The sequence below is a fragment of the Scomber scombrus genome, chromosome 21 (genome assembly GCF_963691925.1).
Source record: "Scomber scombrus chromosome 21, fScoSco1.1, whole genome shotgun sequence".
Taxonomy (NCBI): Eukaryota; Metazoa; Chordata; class Actinopteri; order Scombriformes; family Scombridae; genus Scomber; species Scomber scombrus.
Genome location: NC_084990.1, coordinates 21,019,005 through 21,039,101, shown reverse-complemented (window position 1 = coordinate 21,039,101; position 20,097 = coordinate 21,019,005). Strand labels below are relative to the sequence as shown.

The 20,097-nt window shown below is 39.5% G+C and overlaps 1 protein-coding gene across 1 annotated transcript in view; it reads right to left on the bottom strand.

The window, feature by feature from the left end:
- Positions 1-16,090, bottom strand: part of srcin1b (SRC kinase signaling inhibitor 1b) — a 58,799-nt gene extending 42,709 nt beyond the window's left edge. The window contains exons 1-3 of the mRNA XM_062442266.1: positions 16,084-16,090; positions 15,582-15,892; positions 1,307-1,333 (exon numbers count right to left, since the gene is read on the bottom strand). Of these exons, the coding sequence (XP_062298250.1) occupies positions 1,307-1,333; positions 15,582-15,892; positions 16,084-16,090 (345 nt within the window). The remainder of the gene's footprint in view (positions 1-1,306; positions 1,334-15,581; positions 15,893-16,083) is intronic.
- Positions 16,091-20,097: the final 4,007 nt, after the last annotated feature.

The following is a 20,097-nucleotide window of genomic DNA, read 5'->3' as shown; positions in this document are numbered from 1 at the left end:
CAGGATGATCTTATAAAAGAGGTTTTTAATCTTAATGAGATTTCTTCCTGGTTAAATAAAGGTTAATAAATAAAAATGTCAACCTCATGATAGCACTAGAGGAAGCACATCCGTCTTTAGGATTCATCATCTGGGAATCATGAATGTTTGTACAAAATTTTGTTCCTACTTATCGAGTAGACTTTCAAGATATTTCACAGGATAAATGGAAATGTTGAGCTAGTTAGCGCTGGAGGAAAGTCATAAAATCTGTTTAATAGTTGGAATATTTCAGTCTGGACTCAAACGGTGGACCAAACATCCAAATGAACATTGCTACTAGCATGACTCAACACTTGTTGGGTTTAGCCTGATAATCAGACTTGGCCATTTCATCCTTCTTAATTCTGACATCTTATTTATATTAACACATTTCCATTTGGTAAGACAGCTTTATTTAATCTTATTCTACCTTAACCAGTTAATCACTAGTGATGTATTCATCCCGCCAACATCATTTGCTGTTTTACGTCTATGAGCTGACCTGTAACAATCTGCACACCGGCATCAATCTCATTCTGGCACGAGAAGATAACGTTCCCATTGTGCATCCCGCCTACCAAGCTCTGATTGGCTTAGTATACTTGATACAACCAGGAAAACAGCAGTCAATGAGCATAATATCAGACCTATTTGAATCACTGACTAGATTGGAGGTTTGGGCAGTGATCCAATGGCCTGTAAACGGGTTATGATGAGCTCTGTAAAGCGTCTTTATAGACAGAGGATTTTATAAGCAACAACAGAAATCTGAGCTCTAACCAGCAGCTTTATGGCTAAACTAAACCACATATTGTACCTCAAACGGCAGCAGAACAATTTTGTCTCCTCGTGCAAGAACCCCTCATATTTTGTTTGATAGTTACAATAACTAAACTCTGAGGAAAATGATTAGAAAGTGGCTGTAGTAAGTTATTAGTACTGTAACAGTATTCAGTTGGACAGAAATCCCAATTCAAATAGCACTTACACTCACCCCAATACACAGAAGAAGGGATTTTCCTGCCTGCCCACCAGTTAATCTCCATTTCTAGTCAAGAATTCGGTTAACTTGCTGAGACAGAAATGTCACAGCGGTACAAGAGCAATCCAACCTTGGTGCAGAGTTAAACACAAAAAGTGTGTGCCAACATGTGACCAACACCAAATGCGATGGAGAAGAGGCAAGCGGGCATGCAAAGACACAATGGAGAGTTATCCTATTAGAGACAAATCCACACAGAGGCACAGATTTACGCTGAAACACAAACACAATATTGGCACTGACCTTGAAGCTCCAGTAGTTTGGTTGTTGCTAGGGGGGGGGGGGGGAAGAAAAACAAAGAGCAAAGGAGACAGAAAAGGGGACGGGGAGGGTAAAAGAGGGAGAAAAAGACTGAGTGTGAGACATTTGCTCATGTGTTAAGCTGTAAAACAGTGCAGTATAAAAAAAACTGGATGTTAACTGAACTGAGAGGAAAGACTAAGAGAAAATGCTTTGTCACTTAGCTCCCATGTGGAGATGTATCAGTGATACCACAAAGTGTGACTAATAAAGTTTAAGAGGTTTATTATTTTAGGCAGAGAGTGAGCTACGCCCCAAAATGTCTACACCAGTGTGCTTTAAATGACCACAAATCTTAGCACAGCTTAAGCAAACAAACCAATAAATGGCCTGTTTTTTGTACATTAGGCATGGTGAGAAAATGATAGGCTAATTATTGTGATGATAGCCAGATTAATTTATGTTGTCCTTCACTGCCATCATAATAGGACTTTAATTGCTTGTAATTGCTTCTCAGCAATTAATCAAATGTTTACAATGACTTCACACACACACACACACTAATGATGCAGGCCAAGGCAGCTCCCTAAATTCAGCCCTGCACACTCCCTCAATGCAGAGTTGGCTGGCATGGACCCAGGAGCAGGATTAAAGCGATGCACAGACACTGGATTAAGACGCTGCCATTTTCACTTCATCTGCGGAGGAAGCCAACATTCAGGTCAATGTTCCTCCGATTCGTTAAGATACGGCTACTGAAGCTGCATGTGTGCGCTCATCCGTGACATTCAGTTGATGGCCAATAATTAATATGTTCATCCGCTTTGTGGCCAAAAGTATGTGGACGACATCATCCAAATACTGCCCCTTTCCCCCTAATACACTCACAGCATCCACTCAGGCAACTTCCTTCCATTCAAATGCCTCAGTTGACATTAAAAGGATAAAGCTGGCAATATTCTATATTTTAGTTACTGCCAACAAATCCCATGAAAATGCCAAAACCAACAATGAGTTTGCCATTCTCTCTTTATGTATTTCCAACCCGTGGCTCTCAGCCAGACGTAAATCTTTGAAAATGGGTCACAAATATATAGTTTCATTTAAAAAAAAAAAAAAAAAAAAAAAAGGCTCAGTAATTTCCTCCAACAGCTGGGCAATGTAGATTTCAGCAAACGTTACTCAAACAGGAGGACATATTGCATTTGTTGGAGACTATTTTCAGTTGTGGATTAATCCACTTTTAGTGCTTTGGTGAGTATATACACAGCAGAAGGATGGTGTGTATGGGATTGAGTTAAAATAAACTACAGTGTGTGTTTATGGTGATGTGTCGTGTCAGACAGTGTACCAGTGTGGCTCATTGGCATGTTTTTAATAGTTTTTGACTGAGGACTATGGCACAGAGGAATAAGATATATCAGGCTTTAGGGATACAGACTTGTTAGTAGATCAGTTCGTTGTTGTGTTTGGTCTTTTAATGAGAATTCTTGATAACTAGGAAAATAAAGAAAGTCACCAAAGTGAATTTTTTAAGGCTTACAACCTCAAGAGAGGAGCAGTGTTGCTTTGTGACTTGTTTATCAAACAGCGAGAGGTTGATCAGCTCTTACTGTGGGATGATTGGAGCTCTCCAAGCAAAGATTTTGCCTTGAATACTTATCAGTTCTCTTCAAATAAAGTCTTGCTGTCCTGAAGCCCTTGTGACACATTCCCTGATTTAAAGAAATCGTGAATTATTGACTGCCGTAGTTCGGAGAGTCATGCTTATAATCGGTCAATGAAGATACATCTTTAATGCCTCAGCAGACAGTACAATATTTTTCCCAACTTGACTGTCCTGCACAGATCTGTGACCACAACCCCTTGGTAGGCTACCAACACCTTTAGGATGAACTCAAACATCATCTGAGTCAGTCTTAATCCCCCAACATTGGTGTTGGACCTCACCAATGCTCTTGTGGCTTAATGGGATCAAAACCCTGCAACCAGGTTCAGAAATCTGGTGGAAAGACTGAAACTAGAGGAGTGGAGGCTGTTACAGCAGCATGGAAAAGATGCTGCACTTTCAGGTTCAGCTTTGTAACCTGCTCAAGAGTATTTCATTCTTATCCTGAATGAAAGGTCTCTTGTGTACAGCTGAAAACAGCAACACTATTTCCTGAGAAATAGCCACTCATCGCTTTGGATGAATGTATTGACTCAGATCTTAGAGAAGGTCTCTTGAAGTGTTTTTCAATTCAGAGACTGTAAGTTCCAACACAATGAGAAAGAAAAACGTACGAAAGAAAAATAATGGATGTCTGTACTCCAAGTGGAGTGGCCTTGTGTGCCAATACCAGGCTGCTTTGTGTTGTGCAATTACTTCATCATCAGATTTTTCTACTTTAGTTTAGTTTTAAGCCTCATTTGTAGGTTATTAAGCAACACATCTCCAAAACCTGTCAACAGTTAATTATCATTCTGAAATATATTTTTTTACAGTTTTGTGAACTATTGAACCTTCTGCACCACTTTAACAAAAGAAAATAATTGCGTCTAATGATTCTCTTCACCAGATGCATTATAAAAAGACAAAAGAATACGAGCTTACAGTCATGCCTGCAGCTCAGTGAGACTGTATTTAGGTACAGTCATGAACCAAACTATGGATAATCGGATAATGGTGCTAGACAAAAAGTAAAGAGGTCACCAAATGTATTACCATTTGTCTAAAGGGGGGTCTGACTGTCTGGACAAAACTTCATGGAAATCAATCCAAAAGTTGTTAAAGATATTTCACTCTGGACCCAGTGGTGGAACGACCGACCTACAAACTGATATCAGCATCCATACAGGCGTACAACTAATGTAGCAAAAACAACAACAACATAATCTACAGATTAGTTTATTTGCCAAATTCAGATCAGTTTAGTTACCAGCTGTAACACAATAAAGTCTCACACTTGTTTCCATTTTAGTCCTTCATGTTAAACCAGCAAGATGATACCTTCAATGACAACACTAGGCAACCTAACCTTCTGATCTTCTGTAGTTTAAGGGGACATATCATTCACATTACAGGCCAGCAATTATGTTAAGTAGTTTTTATCAATAATGAGACTAAATTGTGCTCTGAGCCTGTTTTATTCATGTCATAAATGTATAAGATGATACAGGTTATGTTGACGTAATGTTTGAAAAAGGGAAAACTTTCATTAAGGGGCCAACTATTTTTGTTGGAGGGCTGGATTCGACCAAAGAGCCAATATTCACCTACCACTGATTTAAAGTAAGAAAAAAACCCTCATTTATCTTAGACTAACTCTTTTTGCAGCCCTCAGTTCAGCCTCTGTATTAAAACAGGCCGTTTTAGATCCAAACACTTTAAGACCCCCCTCCCCCTTTCTCTCCTGATAAGCCCTCTCTGTTCTGATTGGCCAGCTTCAGGAAGCTTCAGAGGCTTTGTAAACAAACTATAATAGCAGGACTTCACTTCTTTTTCCCTAATTCTTTATTTGTAATGTCAACTTGTCATATACATCCATACAAGTTTGAGCCATAATCATACAACAATCATTTCAGCAACAAAGATCGTAAACAGACGATTAAGTATTAAAAAAACACTATAGACGAAGGGAGCATTTTTAAAAACTGTCATCTCAAGTATCAGAACTTTGTGTATGTGTGAATATATATCATTTAAAGTCTCATTATCAACAGTGGTAATAACTCTACACCAACCATCATTACTGCCTGTTCAATCATGTCAATAACGTTCCATGTTGCAGACACGTGATGCAATGCTAAAATACAAAACTATCTTTGTATTGGCCAATCAAAGCACCCTGCTTAACAGATTACAGTCTGTTCATGTTTATTCAAGTCCTGTGCTTCAAAAAGCAGAAGCATCAGCAATCTTAAAACAATCAATCACACATGATGGAGCTGGAAAAGAGGAGGATGTCTGGATCTGGCTGCTACTGTTTGTGCCAAGATGGCTGCTTCCATACATTATTATCCGAGTCAGGTGTGAATATAACTTGCATTGCTGTCGATAGCCTGACAAAAGATTTCTCTACAGTGTTTGAATGAATGCAGACATCTGTTAGAGGTCGAGTCAACAGTAATTGAATGATGTATAGGCCTCATCACCGCCAATTTGTCTATGAGCAGAGTCTAATATCCCATTTGACACGTAATGAAAAATAATGGTCAAAGTAACAAACAATAAAGCGACGCCGTGGGCTTATCAGCATGAATTAGAAATGGAGGGAGAAGACCGAGACCGAGAAGTCAAACTTACAGTCTACATTATCACAAAGACAGCTCTGAGCCTGACTCATCACATCTAGACAGAACTGCAGATGCTTTCCACACTAAGAATCATAGTTCCTCTCTTCTATCATATAAACCTCATACTAACATGCTGAAGGGATACACCCCTCCTGAGTGTTCCCAGTTTAACCACCTCTCCGCACTTCCTAATATATTCACAGTGAATTGTGTTAAATGTTTTGTGAGCCACTGTTTCACGTGCAGCTGTTGTTTGGGTTGCAAAGAACAAATCCTCAAATAACTGCCACAACAAATGTTTCGCAACTATTTCGGCAAAACTGAGTCTGTGCAGATTTGATGTTAATAATTCGGCTGCCGCTGTATTAGTTCAAATACTTGACTTGCACTTTTGAGTACCCTAAAAAAAAAAGAAAGAAAAGAAGAGCACAGGTGTGTTAATGTTGTCAAAATTCCATCACATACGCTGCAAGAGCTTTTGAAAATACTAATTCCCTCAATGATTAAACTAAGGCATAGGTGGACCTCTTAATTAATGTTTGAGCAGCTGGTCTGGGATCTGTTTGGATCCCCGATATTTTCTCTTTGCTCTCTCCTGAAATCTCACTAGAAACTTTTGAAATTCATCTCACTTTCTTTTGAATATGAAGTAGAGGAAGCAGGATAGAGGAAACAGTCTCGGAGAAAGAAAGACCAACAAGCCTGTGGGCTGATGTGACCCAGATTTTAGAGCTCTGTGTGGATTGTAGGCCTCTGTCCAAGCCTGGTGTCCAAATTAAACTCAATTGCACAGCAACCAAAACAAAAGCATCAAGCTTCTGTTTTCACATTCATACAAACATTTTAAATGTACGCTGCAAGATACTGACTCATAAATGGTATTTTTTGTCTTTATGTACACAAATACTACTAATATTTTGGATGATATCGACTACAGTGAAGTGAATGTCTTGGATTAAGGAGGCCACATGAAATTTGCCTAAGATCCTCTTACCTGAGAAGAGAACAATTGTCTTTCAGGATGTCTACGACCCAACTTAATCATAATACACATGGACATGCTTTGACAATTATTACAGACTAATCTGCTGATTATTTTCATGATTAATCATTTGGTCTATAAAACATCAGAAAACAGTGAAAAATCATCATGAAACGTCTTGTTTTGTCAGGCCAACATTTTCAATTTTCTGTAATAGATTACCCAGAAAAGCAGCAAATTTTACATTTGTATTTGCACTTTCCATACCATAAATTAAGATAAAAATTACATAATATAAACATGCAGCTGAAAAAGTACAATTCATTCTGCAACACTACAATTTCTTCTTTAGTCTTTCTACAGAAAATTATTGACCTTTCCTGAAATTTGAAACTTCTGTTTGTTAGTTTTCTTATATTATATCTTATATTTACAGTATCCTTCAAACCATCATGCTACATAAATAATAATATTGAGCCATTCTTTAAGTATTTTTGTCACGTTTGACTGTCTGTTCTGACCCAGACGGACAGGTTACAGATTATTCTGACTAATCTTTCATGAAAAACCCTTCAGAACGACACTGAAGAAATTATTCATTCAAGAGAGTTTAATTAGGAGTGTTTGATGACTCTAATGAAATTTGGTAATTTGGTGATAAAGTCAAACGAGGACGTGTGCGACAGTTTTATTTTGCCTTCTTTTTCTCTGCCTAAATGTCTCCCTCACTTTAAATGAGATTGAGCTTCATGCGAGAACATTTTCGTATTTTCATCCTAAACTTCTCGTTCTTGCTTCTGTTTGTATGAATACTTTTTGCATCAGCGTCTTTAAACATAAATTGGCTGTTTTGTAGTTATGACAGTCTAAGTATCTGTCTGTCAACGATAGCTGCAGCGGGTAAGTCACAGACAGACGTACAACAGAAACATGCAGATGGCGGAATAATTAAAGGATAAATGAATGGGGTAACATAAGAAATGCGGATGCTTCCACACAGGTGCACTGCATGGTACAATTTAGTAATTAACATCCAATCATGCTTTGTGGCATGTATGAAAATGCTGATTTGCAGGCCCAGTTGATTCTGGGAAAGAGGAAACATTTGAGTGATGAAGGAAGAGGGTTTAGTGTTGGGGAATAATGGCAGGAGCTTCAGTCAGTGTTTCAATAGGAAAAATTACTTAAGTGACATCTGCATTTAGATCTACGGGAAAGACGTCAGTAAGAAAGGTCAAAGCACACTTGATGAGCATGATGCTCGTTCATTAGTGTGACATGTAAGAAAAAAAACAGATCATCAACTCTCCCTCAGATGACTGAGGTTGTCAATACAGGATGTGATCAGACTGTCAGCAAGAACAGTCTGTGGACAATTACATAGAGAGGGGTATTATAATAGGCCTGCAGTGCATAAACCCATCATTACAAAGATCAATGCACATTTTAGAGTTCAGTGGTGCAAGAAACATCTGCACTGGTATACAGAGATAAAAAAAAAGTGATACGATAAGATGAGTCATCCTTCACCTCTCAACAAGTGGGCGAGGGCTTGTGTGGCATACACCGAGAGAACGGTACAGGCCTGAATGTTTGGCCCCTGCAGTGAGGGGATCCACTGTTTCTGGTATGATGTGGGGGGGCATTTTGTTGGCATGGTTTGGATCGACTCGTCTCCTTACAGGGAAGGGTCAATGCAGATCAATACAAAGATAATCCGAGTGATCCTGATGGGAGTGGTCCTTCTAGGATGATACCATATCCCCCCATCCAAAGAACACGAGGGGTCACTGAATGGTTTGATGAGCATGAAAATGATGTGAATCATTACTATGGCCTTCACAGTCACCAGATCTCAACCCAATTAAACACATATTGGAGATTTTTCTCGTAGAATCAATGATAAGGCGCAATGAAGCCGTTCTGGTGGCACATGGTGGTCTAATAAAATACTAACTCACACAAATGTTGGTCTTTCTTTAAATTTGTCACAGTATATTTGTCGATTTATGAATAAAACAACATCAACCACATCCTGCTTTCTGACACATTGGGGAAGATTTTGATGCATGAATTTTGACTTTTGCCTGATTTTCTTCAAGGCTGACCATTTGCCTTCCTATAATTAAGAGTTTGCAATAAATAAACGCCCTATACTTACATTCATTTATACCCGTGTTTAGTTTTCTCCCTCATCTTTGCACACACAAAAACACAAACAACAAAACAATGCCATCCATAATCATTCCTCAAGATATAGAGTCAACAACCTCTGTAACCTCCTGTAACTTTGAAGCACTTGCAGGCGACGGCTTTGTAATTCTGAGTTGACAGCAGGGAAATAGGCCTTCATATTATCACCTCCCTCACAGGTTCGTGTCAGAATTATTGAGACAGAAACAAACAGCTGATAATTCGGAATGTCAAGCACCCACAGTGTTATAATCCCTAATATATCTTACCATTCACAGAGCTGTGCGCTGTGTAATCACCCACCCGCTTCATTTATTCACCTTAAATTGAAATGGCAAAATCTACCGCCAAGTCACTCCACAAATAATTTAATGCACCAACAAGCGGACATTTTTTGGAACATAAAACCTGTCTCATCTAACACAAACAGGCCCCCTATGCACCGTGACTCAGTGATTACTGCCTGCAATATTTCTCAATCACTTGAGCTGAAATCCCAAGGCGCACATAAGCACAGAGACAGACAGGGCTTAAGAGAGAAGACGGGGGAGAAAGAAGGGAAAAGAAAAAGAGAAAAAGCATAAGAGAGAGACAGATAGGGATGAGCAGAGAGACATTCATCCCTGACCTGCATGCCAAGTAGCCATCTTTGTACCCACCCTCTTTTTTTCCCCTTTTCCTCTCACTCAGAGTCTGCCTTGCTTCCTCTCCAGCCCAAACACACACACACACACACATACACACACATACATACACACACACACACACACACACACACACACACACACACACACACACACGAACACACATGTGCATTAACTCACATTGTTTTAATTGCTTTCACACACATTTTCTCTTGTGTTTCCTCTCCTCCCCTGACAGGCTGCCACACACATGCATGTGCGCTCACATACGTTCAGCGACATGAACACACATCACTGCGGCACACAGACACACCTGGACAACACCTGCCTGCCTGGGAGCAAATGGACCCTCCCCTAAAAACACACACACACACACTTAGTTATATACTCACTCACACATTAAAAACAGAGAAGCAACATGAGATGAGTTGTGTGCTCATCAGGTCTACCTGGCTTTACATCATTTGCACTATATACATTAAGAAGAAGCACATGCGCACACACACACACACACACACACACACACACACACACACACACACACACACACACACACACACACACACACACACACACACACACACACACACACACACACACACACACACACACACACACACACACACACACTTTACATCACTCCTGCACCCTCTGCTCGTTCGTCTCTCACGCAGCGACACAAGCATCACACACAGTCATGGCAGCACCACAGAGAGCAACGCTGAAAGGTCTCAGCTGAGGATGCAAAGACGGGGATAGAGAGAGTTACCGTTGCTACTTAATGAGCCTGGTGCATCCTCCTGCTCCACACGCCTCCCTCTTCCTCCTCCCCCCTATCCATCTTTTTTCTCTCTTTTTTTTTCTCACTGCGGCTCGGTGTCTTTCCCGCGCCCTGAGGATCTGCCAGAGTCCCCCCTCGCTGGTACCCGTAGTAGCGCCTAAGAGGCAGTTAGCATCTCTTCCTGCCCCTCCTCCTCTTCCTACTGTCCTCTCACTCTCTCTGGCTCTCTCTCTCCTCACTTCCTCTGTATGACACTCTCTCTCTCTCGTCCCTAACATAAACGTTAAAAGAAAACCCTCCCTCCTTCCTTCAGCGTCTCTCTCCCTGTCGTTCTCTCTCCCGCTGCTGTTGCCTCTCACTCAGTACAGTGTGTGCCTCCCTCCAAAGCCCAGGCATTGCCAACCATATGATATCACTCAGTTGCCTTATATGGGAAATGGTGGGTTGCCATGACGACAACAGACTCCACCTGTTTCTCCATCTCTCCCCTCTCTCTATCTCTATCTCTCTCTCTCTCTCTCTCTCTCTCTCTCTTGCTGTGTCCACCTTTTTCCATCAGGAGATAGATGGTCTCGTGTTGGGTAAATAGACACAGCACATGGAAAGCAAAGAGTGGGAGGAGAGGAAGGAGGAGTTGGACGGGTGAGATGAGATGAGATGAGATGAGATGAGATGAGAGCAGAGGAGAGGGACAGCTGAGTAATATTTGAAGGGAAGCAGACTTAAAGGAATAGCTCAACATTTTGTGGAGATGTGTTTGTTTTCTTGTCTTGAGTGAGATAAGAAGATCAATATCAATCTAATGTCCTCTGTGTTAAGCACAGTGTTGCAGTCTCACTATAAAGACGTGAAGCAGCTAGTCAGGCTTTTTCCAACACCTCTATAATCTCTCATAAGCAAATATTTTTGTTTGATTTATCTGTGCATGGACAGAAATGACAGTGCAGTGAGGTTTCATGTTTTCCCTTGTTCCAGACCTCTAAATGGATGCCCATGCCACAGTTTCCTCCACAATTTAAAATAGGTCTGGTGTTGTGCTCTTTGACCATTGCGTCCCTGACTGGGAAAACAACCGAGCCAATCAGACCTTTATGGCATTCAGAATGGGGTCAGAGAAAATGTTTCTAGAACAACTTCACCTACTTTAAAGGTGCAAGGAGAAGGAAAGAAAAAAGTCTGAAGTGGCCAAAACTCCAGCAACACTTATAGTTTATAGAACTATATAGTTAGACCAATGCATTTCTGCTTGTGGCCTTCATCCGAGTCCTCATGAAACACTTCAACATTTAAATAAGACAGGTATGAAGCAGAAAAACACTATGAAGAACAACCAATCATATACATCCATACACATATCAACCAATAGGGCACCTGCAAAGATGAGTTGGGTATATGGTCATGTGTCATCAGACTGGCAGAGTCCAATAAGAGACATGGGTGACACCATATGTGCTAGTAAGGGCTGATAGTTGGGTTTGTACAGAAGAGGGATTAACCCAAAATGAGCCTATTTAAAGGTGGGTGCATACTTTAAAATCACTTTAATTAAAAAAAACTTTATCTAAAGTTTTTTTCCTGATTGTGTCAAGGAGTTTACATATATTAGGGAAGCTTCCTAAGTGAGCACAATGCATGCAGCATAGACATCAGCATCAGGCTCAGGAAAGCCTGCAGTGCATTTGCAAGCATCTGAAAGTCAAAGCAGTGCAGCCTTAAAAAATAAAATCAAGATCCAACTGTGTAACAACAATGTTAAATCAGGGCTGCTGTACGGCTCAGAGTGCCGGTGAGCGGATCGATCAATTCCACCAATGGATGTTGAATCTTTTGGCGAGAAACTGTCGATCTTTAAATTAAACATCAGCAGCTCAAATGGCTCAGACATGTCCTCAAAATGGATCAGGACCACATTCCTAAAGTAGCCTCGAGATGGACTCCACCTGGAAAGAGGAAACGAAGGAGGCCAAAAACAACCTGGCAGAGAACTGTGACCTCGGGAGTGAAAACGACTAATCTAACTCGGGGCGAGGCGCAAAATACTGGACATGGTAGAACCAGATGGAAGCAGATAGTTGCAGCCTTACGTTCCACAGGGAGCAAAGAGGATTAAGTAAGTAAGTAATTATATGGAAAGAGTATACTACAAATGTTGCTTGGAGTTTTGACCCATTAAGTATGAAGTTATCATCAAAATAACTACAGGAAAATTGCCACAAGGCAACAAGCATGGATAAGATCAATGCAGCTGTTCAGGTTGTTGTAGGATAACTCATAGAAATGACAACTCTTGAAATCAATACAATATTTCTTTGACCAACCAAAGATATTAAAGCTCAAGATCAATATTTTATATCATGTAAAGAAAACACATAGCTTGTAATGACAAATCAACACAATTATCAGCTGACTCTGCAGTTTAACATCAGCTCTACTGAGCATTTTAATCTTTACTGTTGTGGTTCACTCTCACTGATCTATGTCCAGACGCAGGCAGCAGTTTTATATAGTAAAAAACTCAGGAGTTAGTGGAGAGAAAAACACAGCTAGAGACCAAAATCTGTGTTTAGGGACTTTACGTCGCCATGGAAGGATAAACTGTTGTCTAGTTCTAGCATAAAAAAATGCAGTTTTTATGTTACTGTTTGCATATGGTTTAAATATCATTTAATCACACTGATGAAAGGCCCTGCGCTAAAATTCGGTGATGAAACAAGGATTTTTTTCAGCTACTCAGCTTTCTGTTGCCGCCAAGTTGTTTTTTAACATGAACGGATTAAAAAAATGAGATGCAACATGTATAGAGAGCTAGCCTTAAAAGGTAGTGATATGACCATTTTTATGCTAAGCTAGGCTAAACGCATCCTGACTCAGCTCCATCACTAAAAAAAAAAAGCACAAACATGAGATCACCTCACTGTGAAAAAGAAAGCAAATAAACATGTTTTTCCCCAAACTATTCCTTTGAGCTCCACGGAGAGAAGCTGAAGCAGCCTGTTCTGTTTTGACCATCTGTCACAGGTATCAAGTCAGAGCCTGCGGTGATTGATGGCAGAATGAAAAGGAGGATATGAACAGCAGAGAGACAGAGAGGCAAGGGATTTGACATGCGTGAAGAGTTTAATATATCACATTCTGACATTTTTCTCACTGTCTTTGTTAAATCCTTTTCTCCATATGTCAGATACTAAACAATAAAAAAATAAAAAAAGTGCCCATTACCGACCCAGTGAGCTGGTCGTGAAAATACCTCTACTGTCTGTGTGTAAAGCCCCAGAGGCACCTCGCCACATAATGCGCCTGTGTGGGTTTCCGAGCCCACCAATGTGCTGTTATTATCCAACAGGGAGAAAATGTTCACATGTGGAAATAAAAAGCACTCAGAGAGCTCATATCTCCCCCAGGGCTGCACTCTCCTCCAGATTTGTTATTGTAAAGAAATGTGTGTCTGGATCTGCATCTAACCACACATAGTTACAGACAATTTCGGAATAAGCATTTACAAGATTATTCAAATATGGGAGCGCATTTTCAAAAATACCCATTTTAGTACTGTTAGGAGAAAAAAGGCACAGTGTGCAAATGTGTATTTTGTGGTGTTTTGGTGATGTAAAACTAAAAATCAACTCCTTGGCTCTCTACTTTACAGCGAATTACATTTTTTTGATATATTCTGCTCACAATAGTTTTATTTCCATTAGTATGTTGCACAGGTTTGAGGTAAATTTCTGAGGTTTCCATAAACTATTATTATGCAAATATACTCAAGAATCAAGCATCTGTTTGTCAGGTACATCACAAAATGTTCCTGTTGCTTCCCACCACAGATCAATTTGTGGTATTAATGAATTCATTTGTCTCCTCTGATCTTCATGTGACCAGTGTAGGAGTGGGCAATAGGGTTCATCACAGTTTATGTAATTTAATATAGGTTTTTTATTTATTATTATGATTAGGTAACATTTCTGGCAAGTTAATTAAAAAACATTTTATGATGGATAGAATAAACATGTGTTGTTTCAGCTAATCCAGAATAGATTAAACAAATGAAATACCTGACAAATCTTTAGTACATAAAATTGATGCAAAAATCATAAAAACTCTTATATTACCCTAAATAGTCCTGATTTATTTATTTAATTTCGTACCCATAATGGCCTGAGATGTTAAAGGAGTGTTACCCTGATATCAACGGTGTGGCAAAATCTCTGACAGTTGAGAAATGTGCATCATATCAGGGAATTTATCTTTATGCTTCTTAACACTATAGTGCTTTAAACCCAGCCACTACAGTGATTGTGAGGGGTTGCCATGCAACAAGAATAGAATAGAAAAGTCTTTATCGTCATTGTATTGTAAATGCAACGGAATTAGGAGTGCTACTTAAAAACAGAGCAAAACATCATCATCACACAACCACACAAGTCCTAAAATAAATAAATTAATAAATATAAAATTATAGATCAAGGACCCGCATCTGGACTCAAACCCTGGAAAGTTATCACTGCAGTAATGATCTTACTAGTTTAATAATTGCAGCATAAACAGCAGAAATTTGGCCACAAAGTAATGTGGCAGGAATGTGCTTCAATGATGTTGTGTCAAACAGTATAACATCCACGTATAAAGATTTTTTTTCATAACGTTTTTCCTTTTTTTTTTTTTTTTTACATTTCTGACCCTTCCTCTCAGGTCTTGTTATGCGCATATTGAAAAGTTCACTTAAAAACTGGCGGATGGAAAAACATTAAAAATGCAGACAAACAAACACGACCAAAAAGTGTTGCCTCTCTAACAACTAGAACTTAAATTTGAATAATGAAACTCCAACAAAAACATCAGGAATACACAAACCATAGTCAGGATAATGAGGCATAAAAACACCCAGTTTGGTCCTTTTTCTGTCTAAGTCTGTCTGTTATATACACAGTTTATGTTGTATTTGTTTTAGCAGCAGTATTTCTCATGATGAGAACCGTTTAGGATGTATTTAGTGTTTCCTGTCAGTTCAGACGGAAACCTTCAATCTCAGTTTAAATGATAAAATCTCCGTGTTTATTGGTATTTTCTCTTGTTCTCAAAGGACTGTGTAGTGATTTACTGTCAAACAAACGGTGCATAAACTGTAGCGTGTTAATGTTTGTGCTCACCAGGATAAACAATACACTCATTTCATACATGATATGAATGAATGCTGCTGGGGAGTCCTACATATCTTTTGGCTCTGAAAAGGATTTGAGAAAATAAGCAAAATAATCCAACCTTGGTCTGTTTTTATGGAAATTAATTGATTGTGAGCTACTGTATGCTGCCTTGTAATACCCATCTTACCATGTCAGAACATTCCAGCATCCTTGGTTTATTGTGTTTGTTGTGAGCTAATGAGGTGCAGGACAGTGAAGTTACCTGTCTTCCAACAGCAGCGGACCCTTGCGACATGCTGCCGGGGCTGTTGGTGTACTTGTTTTTCTGGAGATCCATGAGCGCGTCCCGCTGCCGCTCGATGTCGGCCTTGTGGATGCTGTTCAGGGCCTCCAGGCTCTTGGCGGCCACGGAGTTGTGCCGGCGGTCCAGTGAGGACGACGTGAACCCCCCGTTGGTGTTGTCGGGGAACCGCCGGGCCCCACGGCCGCCACCACCGGCGGCCATGGTGTGGTAATCCCGCGGGAACTCGGCATCACCGGCAGAGATCATGGGACCCTTTCTCTTCTCTCGACCTGCAGTGGGAGTGTGAGGACAGGAAAATAACCTTTTCAGACATATACGGTAATGATGCTTGTGCTTATTTTAGAACATTAACTTTACTTCACTGCCAACCATTTTTCTAAAGCATAACATTCATTTGTAGACTGCCACTGGTTGATTTTAGGACTTCAACCTCATCCTAACTTAATCAATCACAGTGTACAGTCCATGTAGTCACCTGTATATTGTTGAAAGGGGGAAAAAAACAGTTTTCACACACATTACAGCTGCTGATTATTTAGACTGACTGTTTCTGCAGTGTTGGTTACCATGACTAAGGTCTGGTATGGTATATATAGGCACAACATGAATGACATGTCTGTATAATCACACAAATACAACAGTTGAGATAGAAAGATCCTTAAAAAGACCTTTAAGTGAGGCTGTCTGAGGTCAGGGATATCAGTTTAAGCTGAATTTACATCACATTTCAAAAATGGATGAAGTGATTAAAATATATATATTTTATGAGTTGGGAGGCAGCAGAATATGAAAACACATTTCAATAGATGCCTGAGATGCTAGAAAGAGTGGGAATGTCCCCCTAAAATGGAGGAAATGTAAAAGTCACAGGAGGACCAGCCACATCACAACATTAATACATCAGTAAATCAGACATTTAGTGCCTTTAGGGGGGGACTTTCAAGAGGAAAGGTTTCAGAGAATGGCTCGATATCCCCTTAAGATTAAAATCGGCTGTTGAACCAAATCCACATGATACCTTCTTTACCTGTGTGCTCTGTGGTTTTCTCCCAGATTTGATTCAGTGTGATGCTTTTTGACAGATATAAATATAAATTCTCAGATGTTGGAGCATCACAAAATGCAGAAAATGGCTCCTGCTTACAACCACAACAATTTCAAATCTCTTGAATAAACACTCAAGGCAACAAATAGTTCATTGTGATGGATTACACATATCAAGAGGCTTCAAGTCTCGGCAAGTACATTTCCACAGCTTACTGAAATGAACAGAAGCGATGGCTGCCTGAAAAATGGAAAATCAATGAAGAAGCATTAAAGAAATGGTCAGCAGTAATGTAAAAGTATACATGATGCATCGTCAACAGACAAAAGGAAGGATAACCAGACGTGCTTTTACTTTCTCATTGCACTGTGAATAAGAGAGAAGGTTAGCACTCATACGGCACACACTGTATTGTTTAAACACATGAGTTAATAGGTTCGGCCTTGAGGCATGTCAAGTGAGCAGCAGCGAGAGTGTTAATGTGAGGACTAACAATGCTCCAGTAGTAACGTCGCTGCACTGATTCTGTCCTTGAGCATCCTGCACAGTGTATTAATGTCTAGAAAGAACACTGCTCTCCTTGTTTGTGTCTTGTTTGTCCCTAAACACTCGTACACGGTCCCATTGTTCTGTACACAAACACAAACACACACACACACACACAGACAGACATATGAGAACAACACAAAAACACAAACACACCTCTAGCAATACACCCTCTGTGAAAACAGCTGCAACATCTGTCTATTCCAACAACTGCAACTATTCTGGGAACCCTGAGGCAAATAAAAAAAAAAACTGTTGCAGAGAAGCGTCCCCTGTTATTACAGTGTATGACAGCAGTGTTGTCTCACATATGTCAAAATCATTCAAGGAGAGGCGACATAAATGGAAAGGAAGTCGTCTTGTTTGGGGAATGGTTTAGTGCCCCCTTGTGACCAATGACACATAAAGCACAGCTAATTTGGAGAAGGTGCATCAGGGAATGTGATCAATTAATGTTACCGATCAGTCACAGGAACAAGATAGTGGTTATTTGCACAAATTAAAATCACACAAATGACAGAAATAACAGTGGGGAGGAATGTGCAGGGAGAAGATAAAACCCTTTGAAGAGCTTTCACAATGTCAAAGATACTGTGCTATATGTTACTACCTAAAAATAACCTAATCAACTAAATTATTGTGTTCTTTTTACATGCTCTGTATCACCCTCTTTGTATTAAAAAAGCTGATAGTCAGATATGTTCTTCTTACAAAGCTCATAGTACAGAAACCAGACCACACAGTAAACATGTCAAACGTCTGTGTGCATGCAAACACAGACCCACGCAGGTATTTTCAAGTGTTTTTTGCCTCACAGGTCGTGAATGTAGGCTGGAAAGCTTGAATGCACAGATCTGCAGGATGGAGTTTGCAGGCAGACAAATGTTCAACCTGCAGGTATGTATATATTTCACAAGCTTGCAGCACAGATTTTACAGGTACAAACAGACAGTAAAATGTAGAGGTTTATAAAACTAAGGTTATTTAACACTCACTTGCCTCTTTATTAGGTACACCTGTGCAATCTAATGCAATCCAATACATAAAAAATCTGCTTTAAATTCTACTTTTATGAACCTTTATATATTCTCAGTGTTTGTTGGCATTGTCAGGAAGGTGATCATTCTACTTTATGTTTATTATTGAGGCCATAGTGGGCGATGGTGATGTAATAGGGTGCATTATATTGAATGCAACCTCATACTTTGTCCACTCCATTAACATACATGAGGGAAAAATATTAGGAACACCACCAGTCAATATAATGCACCCCAGTACGCCACCACCACTTAATATGACCTCAGTAATAAACATAAAGTAGAATTATCACCTTTTTAGACAATGTTAATAAAAAACTGAACATCTCATAGTAGAATTAATGGACGAGCTGTTGCATTGGATTAAATTAGATTGCACTGGTGTTCCCAATGAAGTGGCCGGTGACTCTATATAAGGTTTATATGAGATTTTTAAGCATAATCTTTTGAATCCTATAATATTCCACAGTGTTATTGATGAAGATTACATGACTGACTGTCATGAGTCTGAGTTCTATCTTGTATATTAAAGTACACTTTTGGAAAACATTAATATCTCTAATTGTTTCAAGTTTCTGACATAAAAGTCCATTTTGAAGAGGGAGAATTTTCTGAAGGGTTGTTCTTTCTTCATCAGAGGTAATAAAACAGATAAAACTCACTTTTCTTTACCTTACCTATATTACTTTTGACATAATCAGTGTAATCTGAATTCATTTTCTTGGTTTAGAATAGAGCAAATAAGACACTTCCCAGCTACTTTCCCTTGACTATACAATATAACCAGAGCAGAAATAATGTATGTATAGATACAATCACACTTTGTTTAACTTAATAATATAACATAGTGCTAGTGTGATGCTGAAAATGTAGATTAGATCAGTGACTGTTGAATTTAGTAGAAAATAAGACTGATTCTATCTTCTGTACTGTATACTCATACATGCTGAGTACACCGAGCTCCTCACTTCCCGTTCACGTTTCTGTTGGTTGTGTTTGTGTTGCAGACTATAAATTACATGACCTGCAGTGTTTTCGGCAGAAAGTCTATAGTCATTATTGATCTGTGCTTTAAGGTCCTATAAGAAGCACTGAAGCAAGACCTTAAACTCATTAGCTTGTAGTTAAGAAACTTCATAAAATGGTTACAGCCATTGATCCCCCAAAGTAACAGCATACATTATATTATTTATCATATATTCATCAAAGTCAGCATATCATAACAGCACACTGCTCTGGGTAAGCACTATCCTGTTAACCATTAATACACATGTTTAATTATCTAGTGAGAAACTGACTCTTGAATTGCACATGTACAGGGAATTATTAAAAGTATATTTATAAAAAAAAGCAAGAGAGGTTTGTTTCCAGATGTGATCGTGGATAAATGAAATCAAAAGCTCTTCACCAACCATACTTTCATTATTTTCGTTATATTTTTTAAAAAAAACAGCGCCATGAGTAGCATACAATTCATTTTTTGTTCATTCCTGAGAAGTTGAAATGTTGCTCTCCTTTGAGGATTCATGCCTAACAACAGCGATATTTGCTGAGTGTCGCCCGGTGACAGAAGAAGAGGAGTTTGAGTTGGTCACAGATGTAAATATTGCAGAGTGAAGCTGCATGCCGGTGTGTTTCCAGGGTAGAAAAGTGTTATAAAACAGAGGGGGGTCTGGAGCAGACGGAGGGAACATCTAGACAAGAGCTTGTCACTTTAATTTATGTGAAGCCTTGAGCAAACCCCTACAAAGCGAGAGAGGAGGGGGGGGGGGGGGGGGGGGTATGTATGTGGGGCACAGGGATGCTATATTTTACCATGAGAGGCACTGCTGGTCATCTGATGCAA